This window comes from Sus scrofa, chromosome 9, assembly GCF_000003025.6.
Source record: "Sus scrofa isolate TJ Tabasco breed Duroc chromosome 9, Sscrofa11.1, whole genome shotgun sequence".
NCBI lineage: Eukaryota > Metazoa > Chordata > Mammalia > Artiodactyla > Suidae > Sus > Sus scrofa.
The window spans coordinates 33,794,449-33,814,688 of NC_010451.4; the positions used below are offsets into that span (position 1 = coordinate 33,794,449).

The 20,240-nt window shown below is 34.0% G+C and overlaps 1 protein-coding gene across 1 annotated transcript in view; it reads left to right on the top strand.

Moving 5' to 3' along the window:
• DYNC2H1 (dynein cytoplasmic 2 heavy chain 1) overlaps positions 1 to 20,240 on the top strand; it is a 319,035-nt gene that overhangs the window by 73,529 nt on the left and 225,266 nt on the right. Inside the window, 12 exon segments of the mRNA XM_021062717.1 lie at positions 848 to 1,055; positions 4,297 to 4,426; positions 5,415 to 5,570; positions 7,711 to 7,970; positions 9,353 to 9,597; positions 10,955 to 11,108; positions 12,374 to 12,518; positions 13,904 to 14,006; positions 15,004 to 15,171; positions 17,318 to 17,448; positions 18,643 to 18,891; positions 19,443 to 19,551. Of these exon segments, the coding sequence (XP_020918376.1) occupies positions 848 to 1,055; positions 4,297 to 4,426; positions 5,415 to 5,570; positions 7,711 to 7,970; positions 9,353 to 9,597; positions 10,955 to 11,108; positions 12,374 to 12,518; positions 13,904 to 14,006; positions 15,004 to 15,171; positions 17,318 to 17,448; positions 18,643 to 18,891; positions 19,443 to 19,551 (2,058 nt within the window).

The window sequence follows — 20,240 nt, forward strand, 5'->3', positions numbered from 1 at the left end:
CTGTTTTCTTCTTTGAATTGTTTCAAAGGTCCAAGAACAACTTGAAACTACTTTCATTTTAGGATGGATGTATTTAAAAAAGATTTGTTCTGGAAATAATTGTGTACACAACTTATTCACTGCTTCTCCCCTTCGAGGTCACTTTTTTGTATATCAAAGAAATTTAACAGGGATATACTTCTTATTTCTCATGTATGGCACTAAAAAGTAGGTTTCTTGTATTTTCTGAAAGTGATATTACATAGCAAGCATTCATACATTCTAATGACATGGTAGCAGACAAAGGTCTGAAGAATATCTCACAAGGTTGTGGGAATACCAATACCTAAGTCTTGTAAACCATGTTTTTTTTTTTTTTTTTTTGACTGAGAATCCAGTTCTGTATGTTCATAGACAAATAGAGCATTATCACAGAGTATACAACTGGGTCTTTGGCCAGCTGAGCCTTGATTGCTCATGGGTTTTCTGCAACATTTGTAGTACAGATTCACATGAAAAATTTCAACTTGGGAGTTCCTGTCCTGGCAGGTTAAGAACCTGACTAGTATCCATGAAGATGTAGATTCCATCCCTGGCCTCACTCAGTGGATTAAGGTGATTTGACCCCTGGCCTAGGAACTTCTATATGCCGCAGCTGTGGCCAGCCCTAAAAGAAAAAAAAGGAAAAAAAATTCAATTTGTTTTTTTTTTTGTTCTTATATTCTACTTCAGAAAAATAAAATATTGCTTATGGAAATTACATCTATAGAATAAGAAATGATTATTTTATTTTTTATATTTAATTATCATCACAGCATATTTTTAAAATTTATCTTTATTTACTTATTTATTTTGAATTTGAAAATAGATGTCAACTCATGGATAATCTGTGATGGTGATATTGACCCTGAGTGGATTGAATCTCTGAATTCTGTTCTGGATGATAATCGACTGCTCACTATGCCCAGTGGAGAAAGGATTCAGTTTGGCCCAAATGTGAACTTTGTATTTGAAACTCATGATTTAAGTTGTGCCTCACCAGCCACAATATCTAGAATGGGAATGATCTTTCTTAGGTAATACATTATATTAGAATATTCATAGATTATTATTTTGTTTCATGGCTAAGTGAAATAAGTGGTGTATGAGTAATGTGTAAATATTTGTTTTCCTCATTTCTTATTAACTTCTTTTTTGTTAGGTTTTAATTCATTCAGAGAGTTCTTGTATGTTAAGTGGAATTATTTTCAGCTGCTCAGTTGTGTTACAATTTCTAAATTATTGTTATTTGCTTAAATGCAACAGAAAGTATTTAATTTGTATTCTTTTTCTATTTTGTTTAAATATTATGGTGAGTTCAGAGAAGTGAATATGCTACTTATGAGCTAGAGGCTAATAATTTAAAGTTAAGTAGCCACAGAAACTTAGATTCATAGAATTTTAGAGCTAATCTAGGTGTAATAAGTCCTATGGCCCAATTGTTCATTTTATAAGTTGGAAACCTCTTGATGTTTTTTTGTTTGTTTGTTTATTTCCTACTCAGTGTATTTGGAAGAGGCTTGAAAGAGCAAAAATGAATAACAAACTGATTTTATTTTATGTATTTGTTTTTTGTAATTTCAGGGTCACACTGGCATCATATGGAGGTTCCCAGGCTAGGGATCGAATTGGAGCTGTAGCCACTGGCCTATGCCGCAGCCACAGCAATGCCAGATCTGAGCCGCATCTGCAACCTACACCACAGGTCACAGCAACGTCAGATCCTTAACCCACCAAGTGAGGCCAGGGATCAAACCTGCGTCCTTATGAATACTAGTCAGATTCGTTCTACTGAGCCACGGCAGGAACTCCAACGGCACACTAATTTTAGACGTCATATACAGCAGTCACATACCAGAACATGGACATTTGAGCCACTTCATTTCCCAAAATGAATAATGAAAAAATTTGCTTTTACTTTTTGAATTTATGTTTTAGAATTTAATATTTATTTGTCTACATAAAGTGCTCTACTCTTTTAGAATCATTTGAAACCATTTTTGGTGTTGTATGACACATCATAAGTTGGTTCAGATTGTTTCTAAAATTATTTAGTTGCTTGCTTTGGCAATATTATAGGAAAGTTTAAATTAAACTAGCCATGAACTCCCAATTAATATTTTAAGGTATTAATATAATAAATTATTAAAAATAATATAACATTGGGCTTATAGCCTTTTTTTTTTTTTTTTTTTTTTTTTTTTTTTTTTTTTGCTCTTTATGGGCCACACCAGTGGAAGTTCCTGGGCTAGGGGTCCAGTTGATGCTGTGAGTTGCAGCTGCTGGCTTACGCCATAGCCATAGCAACGTAGGATCTGATCTGTGACCTACACCACAGCCCATGGCAACACTGGATCGTTTAACCCACTGAATGAGACCAGGAATCAGAGCTGCAAACTCATGGATACTTGTCGGGTTTGTTACCGCTGAGCACAGGAATTCTGGGTTTATAGCTTTTGTAATACTATCTCACACAATTTATCTCATTTATTCAAATGTATTTATGTAATCTTGTGAGGAAAAATAGGATAAGAGGGAAATATATAATTAAATTTAAAAATTATTTATTGAATACTTGTTATGTATATGACATTAAGTTAGGCATTTTAGGAGAAACAGCAAGAGAGAAGTAAAGCTAACACTTACGAAGGGTTATATTTATGGAAGGCTTGTCTTTATGGTGCATACTTCACGTAGAGGAGATAAAATAAATATAACAGCAATTATAATACAAGATAGGCTGTAAATGAAGTAAGCAGTAAGTAGAATGCCATTGCTATTTATCAGAAAAAAAGATGATGTATTGCTGTAGAGGATTTGAAAATTGTTGGTGAACCAAATACTGTTTGTGAGCAGCATGGTAAATATATATGATTTCATATAAAATACAAATACATATTAATTAATTTTAGTTGCTTTTTGATTAGCTTATACTGTAGTTTTAGGTTTTATTCATTTCTTCAGCAGTTATTTGCACTTGCTATTCAGTAGACCAAATGAAGACCTTTTAATAATGAATGAGAATGCTATTAATTATGCTAAGATAACTGATATAAACCAAGATTGTTGCAATCAAACCAAGACTCATATTTGCCATAGGCACTGAGTAGATCCCATTGACACCAAAGTCTTTATTCTGAAGGAGCTAGAGCCTTTGATTTGTCTGTTTTGAGCCTGTCTAATATAATTTAAATATTTACTTTTGATCTTTTCATTTTTTCTTTACCTTATTAAACTGGATAGAAATGTGGGAGGAGAAATATAAGGGCTCAGTACTTATGTTGCTATGAAACAGTTGTAGAAGACAGGAAAAATGACAAAATCATGAGCCTTTGTCACTTTAAAATGATTAATCTATGAATTGTTTTTACTGTAATTTTTATAAATATGTAACAATTTTGAATAAGATATCAATGTTATATTTAATTTCAATCATTGGATGTTGCTCATGTAATTAAGTGCTTTGGTAAAATAATTATATTTTAGGATGATCTGAGTTTTAATAGTGGCATGGAATTGTAGGTAGTTGGCTTTTTTTGGGATAGAGAAAAAGAAAAAGTATTTTTAAAGGTCTACATTAAGATGCAGTGCATCTTGGAATTCTTGTTGTGGCTCAGCAGGTTAAGAACCTGAAGTTGTTTCTGTAGGGATACAGGTTCAATCCCTGGTCTTGTTCAGTGGGTTAAGGATATCCAGTGTTGCTGCAAGCTGTGACAAAGGTCACAGATGTGGCTTTGATGTGGTGTTGCCTTGGATGTGGTGTGGGCCTGCAGCTGCAGTTATTCAGCCCCTAGCCCAGGAACTTAAATATGTTGCAGGTACAGATGTAAAGAGGAAAAAAAAAAAAAGGCAACACGTCTTGAAATCTAATGTGCATTTGAATCACTCAGAGGTATTGTTAAAGTGCTTTAGTGGGTCTGAGTTGGGACTGGGATTTTGTAGATCACACTTTGGGTAATGAGGATTTAGACCACTTTTTGGCTAGCTAGTAGATATGTAGTTCTTCTTAGATTTATATTTACAATAATATAGATGAAATTTATTTGCTTTACCTGATAGATGATATATATGTGTATATACCTATATGAATGTGTGTGTGTGTATATATAGAAGTAACATATTCACACATACATATGCAGAAGTAACTAAAGTCAACTCATATATTAACAGATAGAGTACACGTGTAGAATAATTTTACTGGAGCAGAAATTTACTCCATTTAGTACATTCACAATTTCTTCCTAAATAATTTCTTATATGTTTGTTAATGTGTTTCAGTGATGAAGAGACAGATCTTAATTCTCTGATAAAATCTTGGTTGAGGAATCAACCACCTGAATATAGGAATAATCTTGAAAACTGGATTGGGGATTATTTTGAAAAGGCTTTGCAATGGGTTCTAAAGCAGGTAAGATAATTATAATATTTTACAATTATTTAGGCAAGAAATATAATGATTGAGTGTTGCTTACATTCAGCTGCCTTTTAGTAGAGCTCTGCCAGAATATGGGGATGGAGTGCTGGGTAGATGCCTTTCTTGCTGTCCCACTGTTTTTCATCGCTTACCATTGTGCCGTTTTCTGCATGGTCAGATATATCTCATCCTTCAGATGTTCGCTTAAATGTCACCTTTTTCAGAGAGATCTTGCACCCTCAACCTGAGTTATCCTTTCTCGAAACACTATCTGCTGCTCTACAGCTTCTACCACAGCGTGTTAATCATTCCTCTACTAGATTTGACTTCTGTTAAAACAAGTGCTCTGTTTAATTCACCTTAAAAAGAAGTACCTAGTACCACATACAGATCCTAATGCATAATTGGTTCTCACTTGATACTTAGAGAAAGAATGAGAATCCTTTCCTCTTCCATCTCCGGGCAGTTATTCACAGCTCCAGAGGTCGGCTGATCAAAATCATTTATACTACCTGAATCCAAAAGCTTCATTTTAAGCATGTTTTTACCAGCTTTTCTTGTCCAGAGCAATTAATCTACACTTTGCCTGTAGCTGCTTCTTTTTTTTTTTTTTTTTTTTTTTTTGGTAATCAGCAAGAGGGAATGAAGAACTATTATTTTTAGACCAGTGCTCATTGACTTACCTTTAAAAAAATATTCTTCAGGTTTAGTAAGTAAACAAACTGTATATCTATTTAGGGACTGTACTTATAGTTAGAAATACACAGTTGGGCTTTTATGATTAATTTTGTTTCCACAGTTTATGTATATATCATATATATGTAACATATGTATACAAATTGAAATATAAACATTCTACAGCTTGGGTAGAGGGATAAATTTAAAGATGATCCTTGAAAAGGTAAGTAAATGTCAGTCTGTATGGTTCTGATTTACTGGTTAATATTTACCCTTTGTCTGTACCATGTATTTTAATCAACAGAATGACTATGTGGTAGAAACAAGTTTGGTTGGGACTGTGATGAATGGTTTGTCACATCTACATGGATGCAGAGATCATGATCAATTTGTTATTAATCTCATAAGGGGGCTCAGTGGAAATCTGAACATGAAGTCACGTCTGGAATTCACCAAAGAGGTAATGCACTTTGAAAGCCTGCAGGCAATATTTTTTGTTAATTTTTGTTGACCCTTAGTATAGAACTTTTAAATTTTGAAATTATGCATTTAATACAATAGTAATGAATTTGTATACATATCTTCCTCAGTTTATGATGGGGTTACATCCAGATAAACCCATCATAAATTGAAAATAATCCTAAGTATTTGCTAGGCTTAACCTATCACACATCATAGCTTAGCCCTGGCTTTCCTTAGAGTGCTCACAACACTTACATTGAACTGTAGTTAGGCAAAATTATCTAACACAAAGCCTATTTTATAATGAAGTGTGTAATGTCATGTAATTTATTGACTATATACTGAAAGTGAAAAATAGAATGGCTGTAAGTATGTCAGTTGTTTACTCTGGTAATTGTGTGGCTGACTTCCAGCTGCAGTTTGCTGCCACTCACTGCCCCGCCAAGCATTACTGGAAGGTTTCTTATCCACATACTGCTAGCCTGGGGAAAGATCAGGCGGTTGTCAGATTGGGCCACTTCTTTCCAAAATGGCAGCCTCCAGGGAAGTTCATGCCACTGATTATTTTCTGAGACCTCCACCACTAGTGTCCTATCCTCACATTGAGCTACAACTGACCCCTGCTTTCCCAGAAGACCGTTGGACCCACAGATAGGTCTGACCCAGATTCTTATGGAGTCCCTTCTTTGTCTGGGCACCCAGTGCACATAAAACTCTTTGTGCGCCCTTTAAGAGTGGAATCTTTTTTTCCTCGCGTCCTGTGGAGCTCTTGTGGTCAAGCCCTGCTGGCCTTCAATGCTAAATGTTTGGGGTGGCTTGGGGGAGGTTCCTCCTCGCAGTATCAGATTCCAGGCTGGGAAAAATTGATGTGGGGTTTAGAACTCTTACTCCTCTGGGAGAGCCCTGGCAATATAGTTATTTTCCAGTCTGTGGGTCTCCCATCTGGACCTGGCGGGTATGGGATTTCATATATGGTGCAAGTACCCCTACTACCATCTCATTGTGGCTTTTTCTTTGTCTTTGGGTGTAGGATCTTTAATCCTGAAATAACATTTTTAATCCTTGTTCAGCCAGAAGAGTTTTAGCAGTTAGGAATGCTTTTATGGAATAATCATTATAAATGTTTTCTTTATTATATGCAAAGGTGTATTTCAGACACATTGTTTATAAAATTAAATTCTAGATATACAGAATTTCTTCCTGTTGGCCTCTGTTGAAATAATTGAACTCATTCCTTTGGTTTGGCTCGAACACTTGTTTCTGCATTTTTATCGTTTTGTTTCATTGGTGCCACGATTTATTGCTTTCCCTCTTCTGCTTTTCTTTCTATGGCCATTCTGTTTCCTCTGTTGCCAGATACTTTTCATTGTTACCACTCAGTATTATATTGTATGCTGCTTTTTTTTTTTTTTTTTTTTTCTCTTTTTCCAGGGTTGCACCCAAGGCATATGGAGGTTCCCAGTTTAGGGGTCTAATCGGAGTGGTAGCTGCCGGACTACGCTACAGCCACAGCAATGCAGGATCTGAGCTGAGTCTGCTACCTACACCACAGCTCATGGCAACGCCGGATCCTTAAGCCACTGGGCGAGGCCAGGCATCAAACCCACAACCTCTTGGTTCCTAGTCAGATTCATTTCCGCTGTGCCACAACGGGAACTCCATATGCTGATTTTAAGCAGATATTTTCATGCCAAAGTTTAGAATAAAGATGTTGAAAAGTTGCATTATAGGCTAACTCTCTGCTCTGTATCTGTGCAGATAACAGTTTTCTTTGTTAGAAAGAAAAGATCAAGAGCAGTGGTGGTGACACTGGAATGGGTATTGCCAAGATGTAGTGGAAATGAAGAGTCTAGGACTCCTACATTGTGTAATTTGTAATTTTGTGTTCATATGAGCTTAATTAAAAGTTGAATATATTGTTACAATAATGTATTTGCAAACTAGATGAATTTTACTTTAGGGAATAATATTTGAGATAAAATGTTACTATAATTATAAAGGATATTTAGTAACTTTAGTGCATGGAAACTTTTTTTAGAAGTAAGATGATTCTCTTTGGGACATTTAATTTAGAGAAATAAAATTTTGGGTAGTCTGTTTGGAATAGATGAAAACCTGTCCACCTTTTTCCTCTTAAGGTTTTTAATTGGGCACGAGAATCTCCTCCAGACCCTCACAGACCAATGGACACCTACTATGACTCGAGTAGAGGAAGATTAGCACCTTATGTGCTGAAAAAGCCAGAAAATTTGACGGCTGATGATTTCAGTAATGGCCAAACTCTTCCAGTCATTCAGACTCCTGACATGCAACGAGGTCTAGATTATTTCAAACCATGGCTAAGTTCTGATACTAAACAGCCATTTATTCTTGTAGGACCAGAAGGCTGTGGCAAAGGGTAAGAGGAGAAAAATGTTCATTGAGGTGCATAATGTGGATTTATTATTCTCTCCTGTTTTAAAATGATTTAACAACTTTTGTTACCTTTCTTTTGGTTAAAGTAGCATTTACATTTTTATGAAGGACTCTTTATTGTCATTACTTGTAAAATTAATATGACTGTAGAGAATATAGCTTTTTTTTCTGCCAGGCTGTGTCTTCTAATGGAATCAGAGCAGTCTGAGAAGATATTCATAATTTGAATCTGTACATATAATCACAGCAAAAAAACAAATACTTTGATGTACTCACACATGACTATAATGCTATAGTTATAAAAAGATGAATCTTGAAGTTCTCTATTTAAAAATAGCTTTTAGTTTGTGGAATTCAACCTATTTTTGGTGCCTACTGAGTAGTTTTTTGAAAGTAAAGGAAAACATGGGTTATTATTTTCACATTTCTAGTAATAATTAAACAATTCTATAAAATCATAGTAATGTTTTTAACTTATAGAATTTAATATTTTAAAATCTTTCCTTCAACTGTTGGGAAACAGTGTCTCTCTCTTTTTTTTCTTTGTCTTTTTAGAGCCACACTTACGGCATATGGAAGTTCCCAGGCCAGGTGTTGAATCAGAGCTGCAACTCTGGGCCTACGCCACAGTGGCAGTAATGCCAGATCCAAGCCACATTGGCAACCTACACTGCAGCTCACGGCAACACCAGATCCTTAACTCACTGAGTGAAGGCAGAGATTGAACCCTCATCCTCATGGATATTAGTCGTGTTATTACCATTGCGCCACCACAGGAAATCCAACAGGGTCTTTTATATGTACTTTTCAAACTAAATTATATCTGTGAACTTTTAATATTTTTTGTTGGAAGAGTCTCAAGAATGCCTTAAAATATGAATTTATTCTTTTCCAGTCTAAAAATTAGAAAACTACTTGTTATGGAAACCATATTTATTTTTACCACTTTCCTTTAAAAATATCATACATCATTTAGAAATTGAAATATTTATTTTTAAGTTTTAAAATGTTTATTGAAAGTGTTGTCTCCACATTTTCTATGTTTTTTTTTTTTTTAAATTTATGTGTTGGTATGGTTTTAAGTATTTTATTTACAATGTTGTGTTAGTTTCAGGTGTACAGCAAAATGAATCAGTTTTAAGTATACATATATTCATTCTTTTTCAGACTCTTTTCCCATATAGGTTTTTACGGAATATTGAGTAGATTTCCCTGTGCTATATAGTAGGGCCTTGTTACTTATCTATTTTGTAATAGTAGTATGCATAGAAACTGAAATATTTAAAAAATAGAGTTTTTGTATTGAATTTAAAAAGTATTTTATTAGTTGCATTTACCAAGTCAGATGTTTTATATCTTTCCTAGGATGCTGCTCAGGTATGCCTTTTCCCAACTCCGGTCCACTCAAATTGCTACAGTTCACTGTAGCACACAAACTACTTCTCGACATCTCCTGCAGAAATTGAGCCAGACATGCATGGTAATCAGTACTAATACTGGTCGAGTGTATAGACCAAAAGACTGTGAAAGACTTGTTCTGTACTTAAAAGACATCAACCTACCCAAACTTGACAAATGGGGGACCAGTACTTTGGTAGCTTTCCTACAACAGTGAGTCTTATCACTTTGAAGTGTTTTGATATAATTGTAAACAATTTAATTTCATTTAACTTTTCTTATAGATAGAAAAATCTGTTTCCCTTTTAGGGCCTTTTTCACTTAGCATGTATCATGGAAATTAAACTCTTGAAACATCTCATTCTTGTTCTGGGGCTACTTTCTTTGATCTTCTATTTAGAAGTTGGTATTACATTTAGATGATATATGACAGAAAGAGTAAAAACAACCTTTACCCTATACTATTTACCTATTCTTTATTTCTTTATTTCTTTTTCTTCCTTTCTCTGTGTTTTTTTTTTTTTTTTGTTTGTTTTTTTTTTTTTGTTTTTTTTTGTCTTTTGTCTTTTTAGGGCCGCACCCACAGTGGCACATGGTAGTTTTTAGGCTAGGGGTCCAATCAGAGCTGTAGCTGCCGGCCTACACTACAGCCACAGACACGTGGAATCCGAGCTGTGTCTGCAACCTCATGGAAATGCTGGATCCTTAACTCACTGAGCAAGGCCAGGGATTGAACCCACGTCCTCATGAATACTAGCTGGGTTTGTTAACCACTGAGCCATGACAGGAACTCCTCTATCCTTTATTTCTAAAAAAACCCTAGGAAAGTAGAGGCTTGGGATGGTGCTGGAGTTGGGGGAATTATGCCTCACTCTTTTAGGTAAATGCATTTTTCCAAGAGCAGTTAGACTTCTTCAGTCGTGCCCTTTTCTGTCTGCTTCAGCCCATTCTCCCTCTTCACTGAGACCATACATTCTCAGTCACTGTGGAAGATTTTCTTTGTGTGATATCCGTCACATTAGAAAATAAATTCTAAATTATTTCTTTATATATTCATATAGGTTCATGTTTTTTCTCTATAACTACAGAATAAAATATTTATAGGAAAAAATAAATATTTTCCTTTTATTTTTCCTGATTCATTTACTTTTTTAATTTTTTTGGTGGATTTATATTATCACCTAGATTTTAATATTTATTAGACAAGCATTTTATTTACTTATTTATTTATTGGCAGCACCCACGGCATGTGGAAGTTCCTTGCCAGAGATCCAACCTGCACCAAGGCAGTGACCTGAGCCTCTGCATTGACAACACCAGATCCTTAACCTGCTTCACCACCAGGGACTTCTGAAAAGCATTAAATGATGATAATTCAGCTAATGTTAATTGAACACAGAGTCTTGAACTGTATTATTTTTAATGGTATAAGAACTTAAGATATATTTCTGTCATTAATTCTTAAATTAGAGGACATGATTGCATTTGGAAATAATTGAACTGTAAGCAGAATGTATCATGATTAGAAAATCTTATGCATAAAATATTTATACATATTTATTTTCAAATAGATATTGACATATCAAGGATTTTATGATGAAAATTTGGAATGGGTTGGTTTAGAAAATATTCAAATTGTGGCTTCTATGTCAGCTGGAGGAAGACTGGGAAGACATAAGCTTACTACCAGATTTACTTCTATTGTTCGTCTTTGTGCTATAGAGTATGTATCTTAAGTTATTCTTTCTTTTGGGGAGGCATCTATATATTGCATTTTATGAAAGACATCTACCAATGATATTTCTTCGAAGTGTAGAATATAAAAAAAGTCTAACTTAAGCTCTGATATTTTTTTTCTTGCATGTCCCAAACAGAAGGCAGTAATTTAGGATGACGAAGGTTTTAATCAATGCTTCTTATATATTAGAAATAAGACAGAACTGTTTTGTATCATCTCAATGTCAATATGAGGATTTTGAATAGTGGGTTTTATTTAAATGTTTTATGGCTTACCTAAAACAAAAATAAAATCAAATTTTATGAAGTTAACTAAAAAGAGAATGTAAATATGAACAAGGTAGAGTTAGGTCTTTTAGTGGCTGATGATATTAATCCTAATAACCCATCCATCTCTATGGTCCATAATTGTTACATGAATTTGATTTTATGGCACTGTGTTCTTTGTTATATTTTGCCTTATAAAATCTTGTTTTTATGCTTTCATATTAAACCACCTCCATCTATTAACATTCTTCTTTAAAAATGTTATAAACAGCAATTAACTTGTATTGAAATAGATTTTGGTTTGGGAGGAACAAGTTGATTTTATTTGTTGTATTTTACTTTTATACTTCTGAGGTAGATTACTGCTCTTCGTGCAGGCTGTATTTAACTCAAAATGCCTTTTCTTTCTTTCTTTTTTTTTTAAGGGCCACAGCTTTAAAAAGTGTGTGGCATATGGAAATCAGGCATATAGAAGTGACATATGGAAGTTCTCAGGCTAGGGGTAGAATTGGAGCTGTAGCTACTGGGCTCTGCCACAGCCACAGCAATGTGGGATCCATGCTGCATTTGCGACCTACACCACAGCTCATGGCAATACCGGATCCTTAACTCCCTGAGCAGCCAGGGATCAAACTTGCATCCTCATGGGTACTAGTTGGGTTTGTTATCACTGAGCCACAGCAGGAACTTCCTCAATATGTTTTTTCTTAAGTAAAATTTTCCTTTTGCCCCTTTTAAAAATCAGTGGATTTTAAACAATTATGTTTATAGAATTTATTAGGAGTCTCAGTATTTGACAACAGGTAATTAGGTATCTGATTTAGTTAAAGTAAGACTAGGGACTATGAGGCTGGCCTTAGCCCTTGGGTAAACCTTAAAAGTGTATAGGTCTCACAGTTTGAAAACCACAGCTATAACTTAACATTGAATAGTAATTTAGAATATTGACTTACTTCGACTTCTTTTTTCTATGCCTTTTTCTAGTTACCCAGAAAGAGAGCAATTACAGAATATTTATGGAGCATATTTGGAACCAGTTCTACATAAAAATCTGAAGAATCATTCTATTTGGGGTTCTTCATCAAAAATTTATCTCCTAGCAGGATCTATGGTACAAGTGTATGAACAGGTATATATTCATTTATATTATAGTTTTCATGTCTGTTGGTATCATTCCCAAAGGCCTACCTTTAATTCTGATCTGTGTTGATGTTCAGGCTTTCTTTTTCTGTTGTTTATTATACTTTTCTACTAGGGAATAACTGTGAGGGTAGATGCTTGTGTGTGTTTTATTCATTATTGTATCTTTTGGCACAGTTTCTAATGGATAATAAATATTGAATGATAAATCAGATGGTTATTCTGCTTTGAGCTGAAATTTAGCATATTTACAATAGACTTCATCTTCTTTCCAAAACTGGATCTTTCTCCAGACTTCTATATCACTTTCTGTCTTCCAGGCTTCAAACTTGAGAGCAGTTTTTGATGTTTACTTTTTTTCCTCTTATCTTTGAGTAGATGTCTAAGGTATTCTGGTAAAGTGGGATGTTACTGGAAAATAGGCATTAAGGGTACAGAGACATTTTTTTGAGTACCTTCTCTTTCTAGGGCTTGTCCTAGGGATACAAAGATGACCGAGTCTCTCTTCTCTGGTAGTTCACAGTCTAATGAGGTTCCTAATCATATAAATAAACTATTAATGCAGTGTGATAAGTCTAACAATAACAGTATGTGTAAGTTACAGCGATAGCATGGAAGAGAGTTTGAACAACTTTCTTGTGTGTGGTATTTGTTAGGAGGTGAAATGTCAATTTTGAAAAAGTGAAAAGAAATTCACAAAGTGGCTGGAGAAGAAAGAGGGTCTTCTTGGGTAAAGGGAATAGGATGTGAAAGTTATAGAAGTGTTTGTGGAAATACTTTTTAGAGTATTAGAGTAGAAGTGGGGAAAGATAGAGCTATTTTTTTCTATATTAATTCAAAGTTAAATGCTGAAAACCAGAGTATGAGCAATGGCTCCATCAATAGAGGGAAAGTCTCCACACTTGGTTATATGTTGAGTTGTGACACTTTGATTTGTTAAAAGTTCAGTGACTTCTTGAATATAACCTAGCTCTGTGGGTCCCACCATTAGAAAATGGGTCTTACCTATACTGGTGAGTACCTTAGAATTGTAACTACCATTTTATAAAGCTTAGGTTAACTTTTCTTGAATTCCTCTCTCTAGCAAGGCTTTATAACCTTTTATTTCATTTTTTTTTCATGGAAAACCTTTGACAGTTTGTTGATATTTATGAACATCCTCTCGTAGATAATATTTTTTAAATGTATAAATGTAATTATCACTTACAAGATAAATGAGGAAATCAGTTATATTGAAATACAATCACACCTGCTGGTATAAATTGGCATTTCTATGAATCTAAGGTGACTGAAAAATTTACAGCATGATTATATTTAGGAGAGGTCATGGTTATATATATTAAAGACAGGTCATTTACTATTTTTTTTTTTCAGGTGCGGGCCAGATTTACGGTTGATGAGCATAGTCACTATTTCTTTACTCCTTGCATCCTTACTCAGTGGGTTCTTGGCTTATTCCGATATGATTTAGAAGGAGGTAAGTTTGCTTGTATGATTTTTAAATCTCATGTCTTTCTTTAGAATGTCATAGTAGAAGTTACTGCTACTATGGCTCATAGAAATGAACCCAACTAGTATTATCCCTGAGGATGCTGGTTCGATCTCTGGCATTGCTCAGTGGGTGAAGGATCTGGCATTGCCGTGAAGTACAGTATAGGTCATAGATGTGGCTCACATCTGGCATTGCTGTGGCTGTGGTGTGGAACGGCAGCTATAGCTCCGATTCGACCCCTAGCCTGGGAACTTCCATATGCCACAGGTGTGGCCCTAAAAAAAAAAGTAAGAATGTCATGGGATATCTGCTTGCCTCTGTGTGTATTTATGCTGTATATTATATTTTAATAGATATATTAAGTGACTACTGTAATTAATTATGGATTTTAAAAATTATAATGAAAATTATGTTGATATTAAATTTAAATATTAATATTAATATTGTATTTTATTATGTTTCCTCTTCTAAACTATTTATGAATGTCACTATTAAAACTTGATTTGGCTGGGAACTATGTCTAGTCACTTATGATAGAGCATGATAGTGTGAGAAAAAAGAATGTATACATGCATGTGTAACTGAGTCACCTTGCTGTACAGTAGAAAATTGACAGAACACTGTAAACCAGCTATAATGGAAAAAAAAAATCATTGTACAAAAAAAAAATAAATAAAACCTGATTTGGGAAAAACTGAAATCATTATTCTTTGGAACCAAAGCATGTTTAATATGCTTTTGGGGATTGATATTTTTATTGAATAGCTAGATAATAGCATTTTATGTATCCTTTAAATAATCAAAAAAAGTTTGCCAACTCATTAACAAAATGAATTTTAACTCATTTTCCCTTTTTTCTTTTCATCCGATGCCAAAAATGGTATGTAGATTCTCATTCTCTATTTCTAATATTACGTGGAAATAGACCATTTTGAAATCATTTGAATTTTATTATAATTAAAGAAAATTTTGCCTTTTTTAGGATCCTCAAACCATCCACTAGATTATGTATTAGAAATTGTAGCATATGAAGCACGGCGCTTATTTCGTGACAAAATTGTTGGTGCAAAAGAACTTCATTTATTTGACAGCATTTTAACATCAGTGTTTCAAGGAGATTGGGGCTCAGATGTACTAGACAATATGGCAGGTAATATAGTGGCAGAGTTTATGTAAATATATAATGTCATGAGACCCTTAAATTATTTTTCTTCCTGGTAGCATGATTTCATAAGTCTAAACAAATAAAAACTTTGGATAATTTTAATGTTGTATTTACCATAAGGGGCTGCTCTTTTTTTTGCTAGATTTCAATAATTATGTTTTAAAGAAAATATGATAATAATAATTTTTTTTCTTGGAAACAATATAGTTAAGACCATAGTGTTTTATATTTTCAATTCAAGATTGCATTTCCTGAAGGATTTTAACAGAGTTTTTTTTTAAATAGCCGTATGTGTATGATACTTAAAGATCATTGTGAAAATTCATATTTGACTTTAATGAAGTTTTGCTTAAGAGTAATGGCCTTTCTTATTCCTATTATTACCTGCAATGTCATTAGCACAGAATTTCTTACATATCCTTGTTATTACCAGCTTCACCTATTGGTATGATAAACAAAGCATAGCACCAGTCAAAGCATCTGTGTTGTATTTACAGCTGAGCTTGCTAAATAACCAATTTGCATTTTGAAAAAGGTGTGGAAGTGATGCATGTAATATGACATCTTTATTATGTTGATATTTCTAATCCATTAACATGATATATCTATTTATTATATATTTTTGCTTTCTTTCATCAGTATTGTATAGTTTTCAGCATAAGTCCTGTATATATTTTGTTAGATTAACACTAAGACTTTAACTTTTTTGAGCAGTTATAGTGTCAAACTATATCTTAAAGGATGACTATTTTAAGTGAAGAAGAGGTACATTCCAGACAATGAAAAAGGATATGTAAGAATGAAAGTCTTGAGAAAACTGGAGTATATGTTGGGGTGCACAGGGGAGGTATATTAGGCAGTCAGTGGTGCCAAATTACAGCCAAATTGCATGAGGCCTTGATTAGGAGATTTTTTTTTTTTAAGGAAGTGGGAAGCTATAGTGATACCAGAGTGGAGTGGAACTGTCAGATTTTGTTTTCTTGTTAGTTACTGTAGAAGCAGTGAGGATATATTTGAGGAAGCAGAGGCTTGTAGCAGGGATACAAGGTAGGAGGCTGCCGCGATAGTCTAGTTGAGAAATGATGAGATGCGAAGTTAATGAGTTCAGTTTTATACTTGTGTTTGAATGTTTGCAAGCTTTACTTGCAAATGTTTGTTTACCTTTTTGCGTATCTTTGACAATATACATAAATTTTATCAGTTCTCTGAGGGCAGGAATTACGTTTGGCTTATTCACTGCTTATCTCTAACAGAAAACACAATCTTCAAATAGAGGAGTGTGATGGATAACTGTTTAATGAATGAATGCACGAATTATATGTCTTTTAAGAAATTGGAAATATAGGATTAGATTAGAGCTTGGGAGGCTTCCCTAGAGATAAGTAGTAAATGGGTTTTTGTTGTATATTTAAATAGTTGATAATTTAATCCACAGAGTAAGGAATATTTAGAATTAATGCATAAGAGGCTGAATTTGGATCCCAGTGAAAATAAAAATCTAAGGGATAGCAGAAAACTGAAAAGGAGTAACCATTACGGCTTTATGAGCACAGTAATATATATTCAAGGAGAAAAGCTCCATTAAGGAGATGCACACAAGTCACGTTGGAATAATGACTACAAAGAAGATTTAGATTTGGCAATTTTATTTAAAGTGCTCCTTTTAAAAAATGCAGGGAGTTCCCATTGTGGCTCAGTGGTAACAAACCCGACTAGTATCCATGAGGACACGGGTTCAATCCCTGGCCTCGCTGGTGGGTTAAGGACCCGGCGTTGCTGTGAGCTGTGGTGTAGGTCACAGACACGGCTCGGGTCCTGCATTGCTGTGGCTCTGGTGTAGGCCAGCAGCTGTAGCTCCGATTTGACCCCTAGCCTGGAAACCTCCATATGCTGCGGGTGCAACCCTAAAAAGACAATAAAAAAAAAAAAGGGCTCTTGGTGATATTGATAAATGTTTTTCAAGGATAATTTTGAGATTGTTTTATTTATTTGCTAATTCAAAATAATTAATTTTGCCTTCTGGAGGTGTTCTTATTTGGGCTAAGATAAAAACAATTTAATGTAAAGTGTATTTACTAATGCTTCCATTACAAATAACGCATGTAAAGCAAATGATCTTGTATTTCTATAGATATTTTCTATGTTACATGGGGAGCCGGACATAATTCAGGAATAAGGGCAGCCCCAGGACAATCTTTGCCTCCACATGGAAAACCGCTTGGAAAACTAAATTCTGTGGATCTTAAGGATGTTATTAAAAAGGTATATAATCAATCATGAACTTGAATTGAGATTATATTGTGATTAAAGCCATTTTCAAAATATCTATCACTAGCTTTTGAGGATATGCAGTGAAAGATCATAGAATAGGCAAAACCTTCTTTAGCATTCAGCCTGATGTGGCAGATCTAACTAGATGCACATGTACTCACATGGATAAGTGTAAAATTGCTAGGATGCATGCTGGGAGACATATCTTAGGTTGGGACTATTAAAAAGGCTTAATATTAATTGGGAAATCATCCTAGAGCTGTGATGTTGAACTTTGGTGAGCATTAGAATCACTTTAAAAACCAGATAGTATGCTGATTGCTGGGTCCCATCCTGAGGAAGTCTAATTCAGTAGGTACAAATCCAAATCTGGAAAAAACAAAACAAAACAAAACAAAACAGAAAAGATTCTAAATTTCTGACAGGCTCCGATGTTCATGAAGCTGGTTCACTGAGTAGCACTGGCCTATAGGGTTTTTTTTTTTTTTAAGTTTAATTATAATAATAAAGAAACAATTATATATGATTGCTTTAAAATTAATATTTATGTTGAAAGTTAGTATGGATTTTATATCAAGAAAGGTTTTTCATGGTCTGATAAGCTGATTTATTTACCTGGAGTGGATATTGCAAAATTTGGGAATATTGAAAGTGGTGAAGCCTAGCTATCCTTTCCCTCTTCCTTCACTTTATCACACAGCTACTGGCAGGACCTCTACCTGCCTGTGTGTGGGCTAAATCAAACATTGCCGAGCAGTGCATAAGAACAAGATTTCACAGAATCTTTTTATTTAGGCACTAAGTGTCAAGATTTTGGAATTACAGATCAGTCTGTGCACACTGATTTGATTTGTAATAAGTAAAATTTGAGAGCTGAAAGTCTTTATAATTAACATGTTAGCTTACACTGCTTTGTGCTAGTTATATTAATGGTGTTTAAAATTAACTGATTGTTGTGGGCCCTTGAACTTGTTTGGCATCATATACATTTTTCCTTAGAAAGTGCCATAAAGCTGGATTACTGTATAGATAAAAGATAGAGTGTGAGATGACACGTAGTTACTTAATCCCTTTTCTAGAATGCACCAAGCATTTAATATCTTAATCTAGATAATTAACATTTTTATTATATAATTGGGGCTTATATTAATTATAAAGTATTCTTTGTGATTTTTTTTTTTAAAGGGTCTCTTTCATTATGGACGCGATAACCAGAATTTAGATATTTTACTTTTCCAAGAGGTCCTGGAGTACACTTCCAGGATAGACAGAGTGCTGAGTTTTCCCGGAGGCTCTCTTCTCTTAGCAGGACGCAGTGGTGTGGGTCGTCGGACCATCACTTCTCTAGTCAGTCATATGCATGGGGCAGTGCTGTTTTCACCAAAGATTTCCAGGGGGTATGAACTGAAGCAGTTCAAAAATGATCTCAAACATGTGAGTTATAGTCTCTTGCTTTATTTCATTTTAAATCATTAATTTTTATTCTAAAAGCTTTTCATGGCCTTTAAGTCTCTGGGATACAATTTAATCTTTATTTTAATTTTGATGATGATTTCCGCAATAGTTATTAGAAAATTATGTTTTTATGTACATAAAGCAAAAAGATTCCTATTAGGATTTTTAGCTCTCAGGTACCTCAGATTATGGGCTATTATATGGATAGGAAAGATAAACAAAAGGAAGGGCATTTAGATAGAATGTGTGTGGGTATATTTAAAAATGATTTTCTACCTTTTGTTTTAATGATCGAGATATAAAATAATTAAGATTCCCCCCAGTAGTATTTGTTGATGAACTGGATTTACTTTCCAAAATATGTGGCTAAATTTTGATCACTCAGTGAATTTACTTTCCAACTCTGTTGTTAAATTTTGATTGCTCAAGTATGAGTCAATACAAATAACTTAGTTTACATACAGAGTGAAAGTTTTTAACCATGCCAAAAATGTTTAATGGATACTAAAATACATTTTCTTACTGTGCAGGTGCTGCATCTTGCAGGTATTGAAGCACAACAGGTAGTTTTACTTCTTGAGGATTACCAGTTTGTACATCCTACATTTTTGGAGATGATCAATAGCCTTTTGTCTTCAGGTAAGTGAATGGGTTATATTTAAAGGAAATAAAATAATAATGTAAAAATTATTCAAGTAAAATGATGTTATATAAAGCTATGTTTCAGAGAATGTTTAGCATAGCTTTTATTAAAGTGACATGAAGTTAACATTGAATATGCTCAGAGCAGAAGAACTGAGAAACTCTATTTTTATAAAACCAAGAGATTGTGGAATTATATAAAAATGATTATTAATAATGAATATTGATGAATATATTGAAAAATTGGCCCTCTCATACTCTTTTGGTGGGACTATTGTCAGTTATATTCCTTTGGGAAAGTTATATTATCTGTAGAAATTTAACCTACAGAAATAAAATAACTAGTATGTAAGAAAATATGTAGCATAATTTGTAATAAAATTTTTGATAGAACCTCATTGTTCATCATTAATGGAATGGTAGAATAAATAAGATGTGGCCGTAAGTATGTTTATATAGTAACAAATATATTCCAGATAGATGAGATCTCATATTTTTCTAATTGTGGTATACTTTTGCTGTCTCTGGAGCCACCTGCCCTTTTTGACAGTTTCTTGGGAAGAATACTTGTGATATCCTATATTTTGTCTTTTTCTGAAGAATTTATGTAGCTTGTTATAATCTCCTTAAAATGTATAATCCCTGTTAGTAGAATTAGTATGAAGCAACTTTGTTTTAAACTTGGA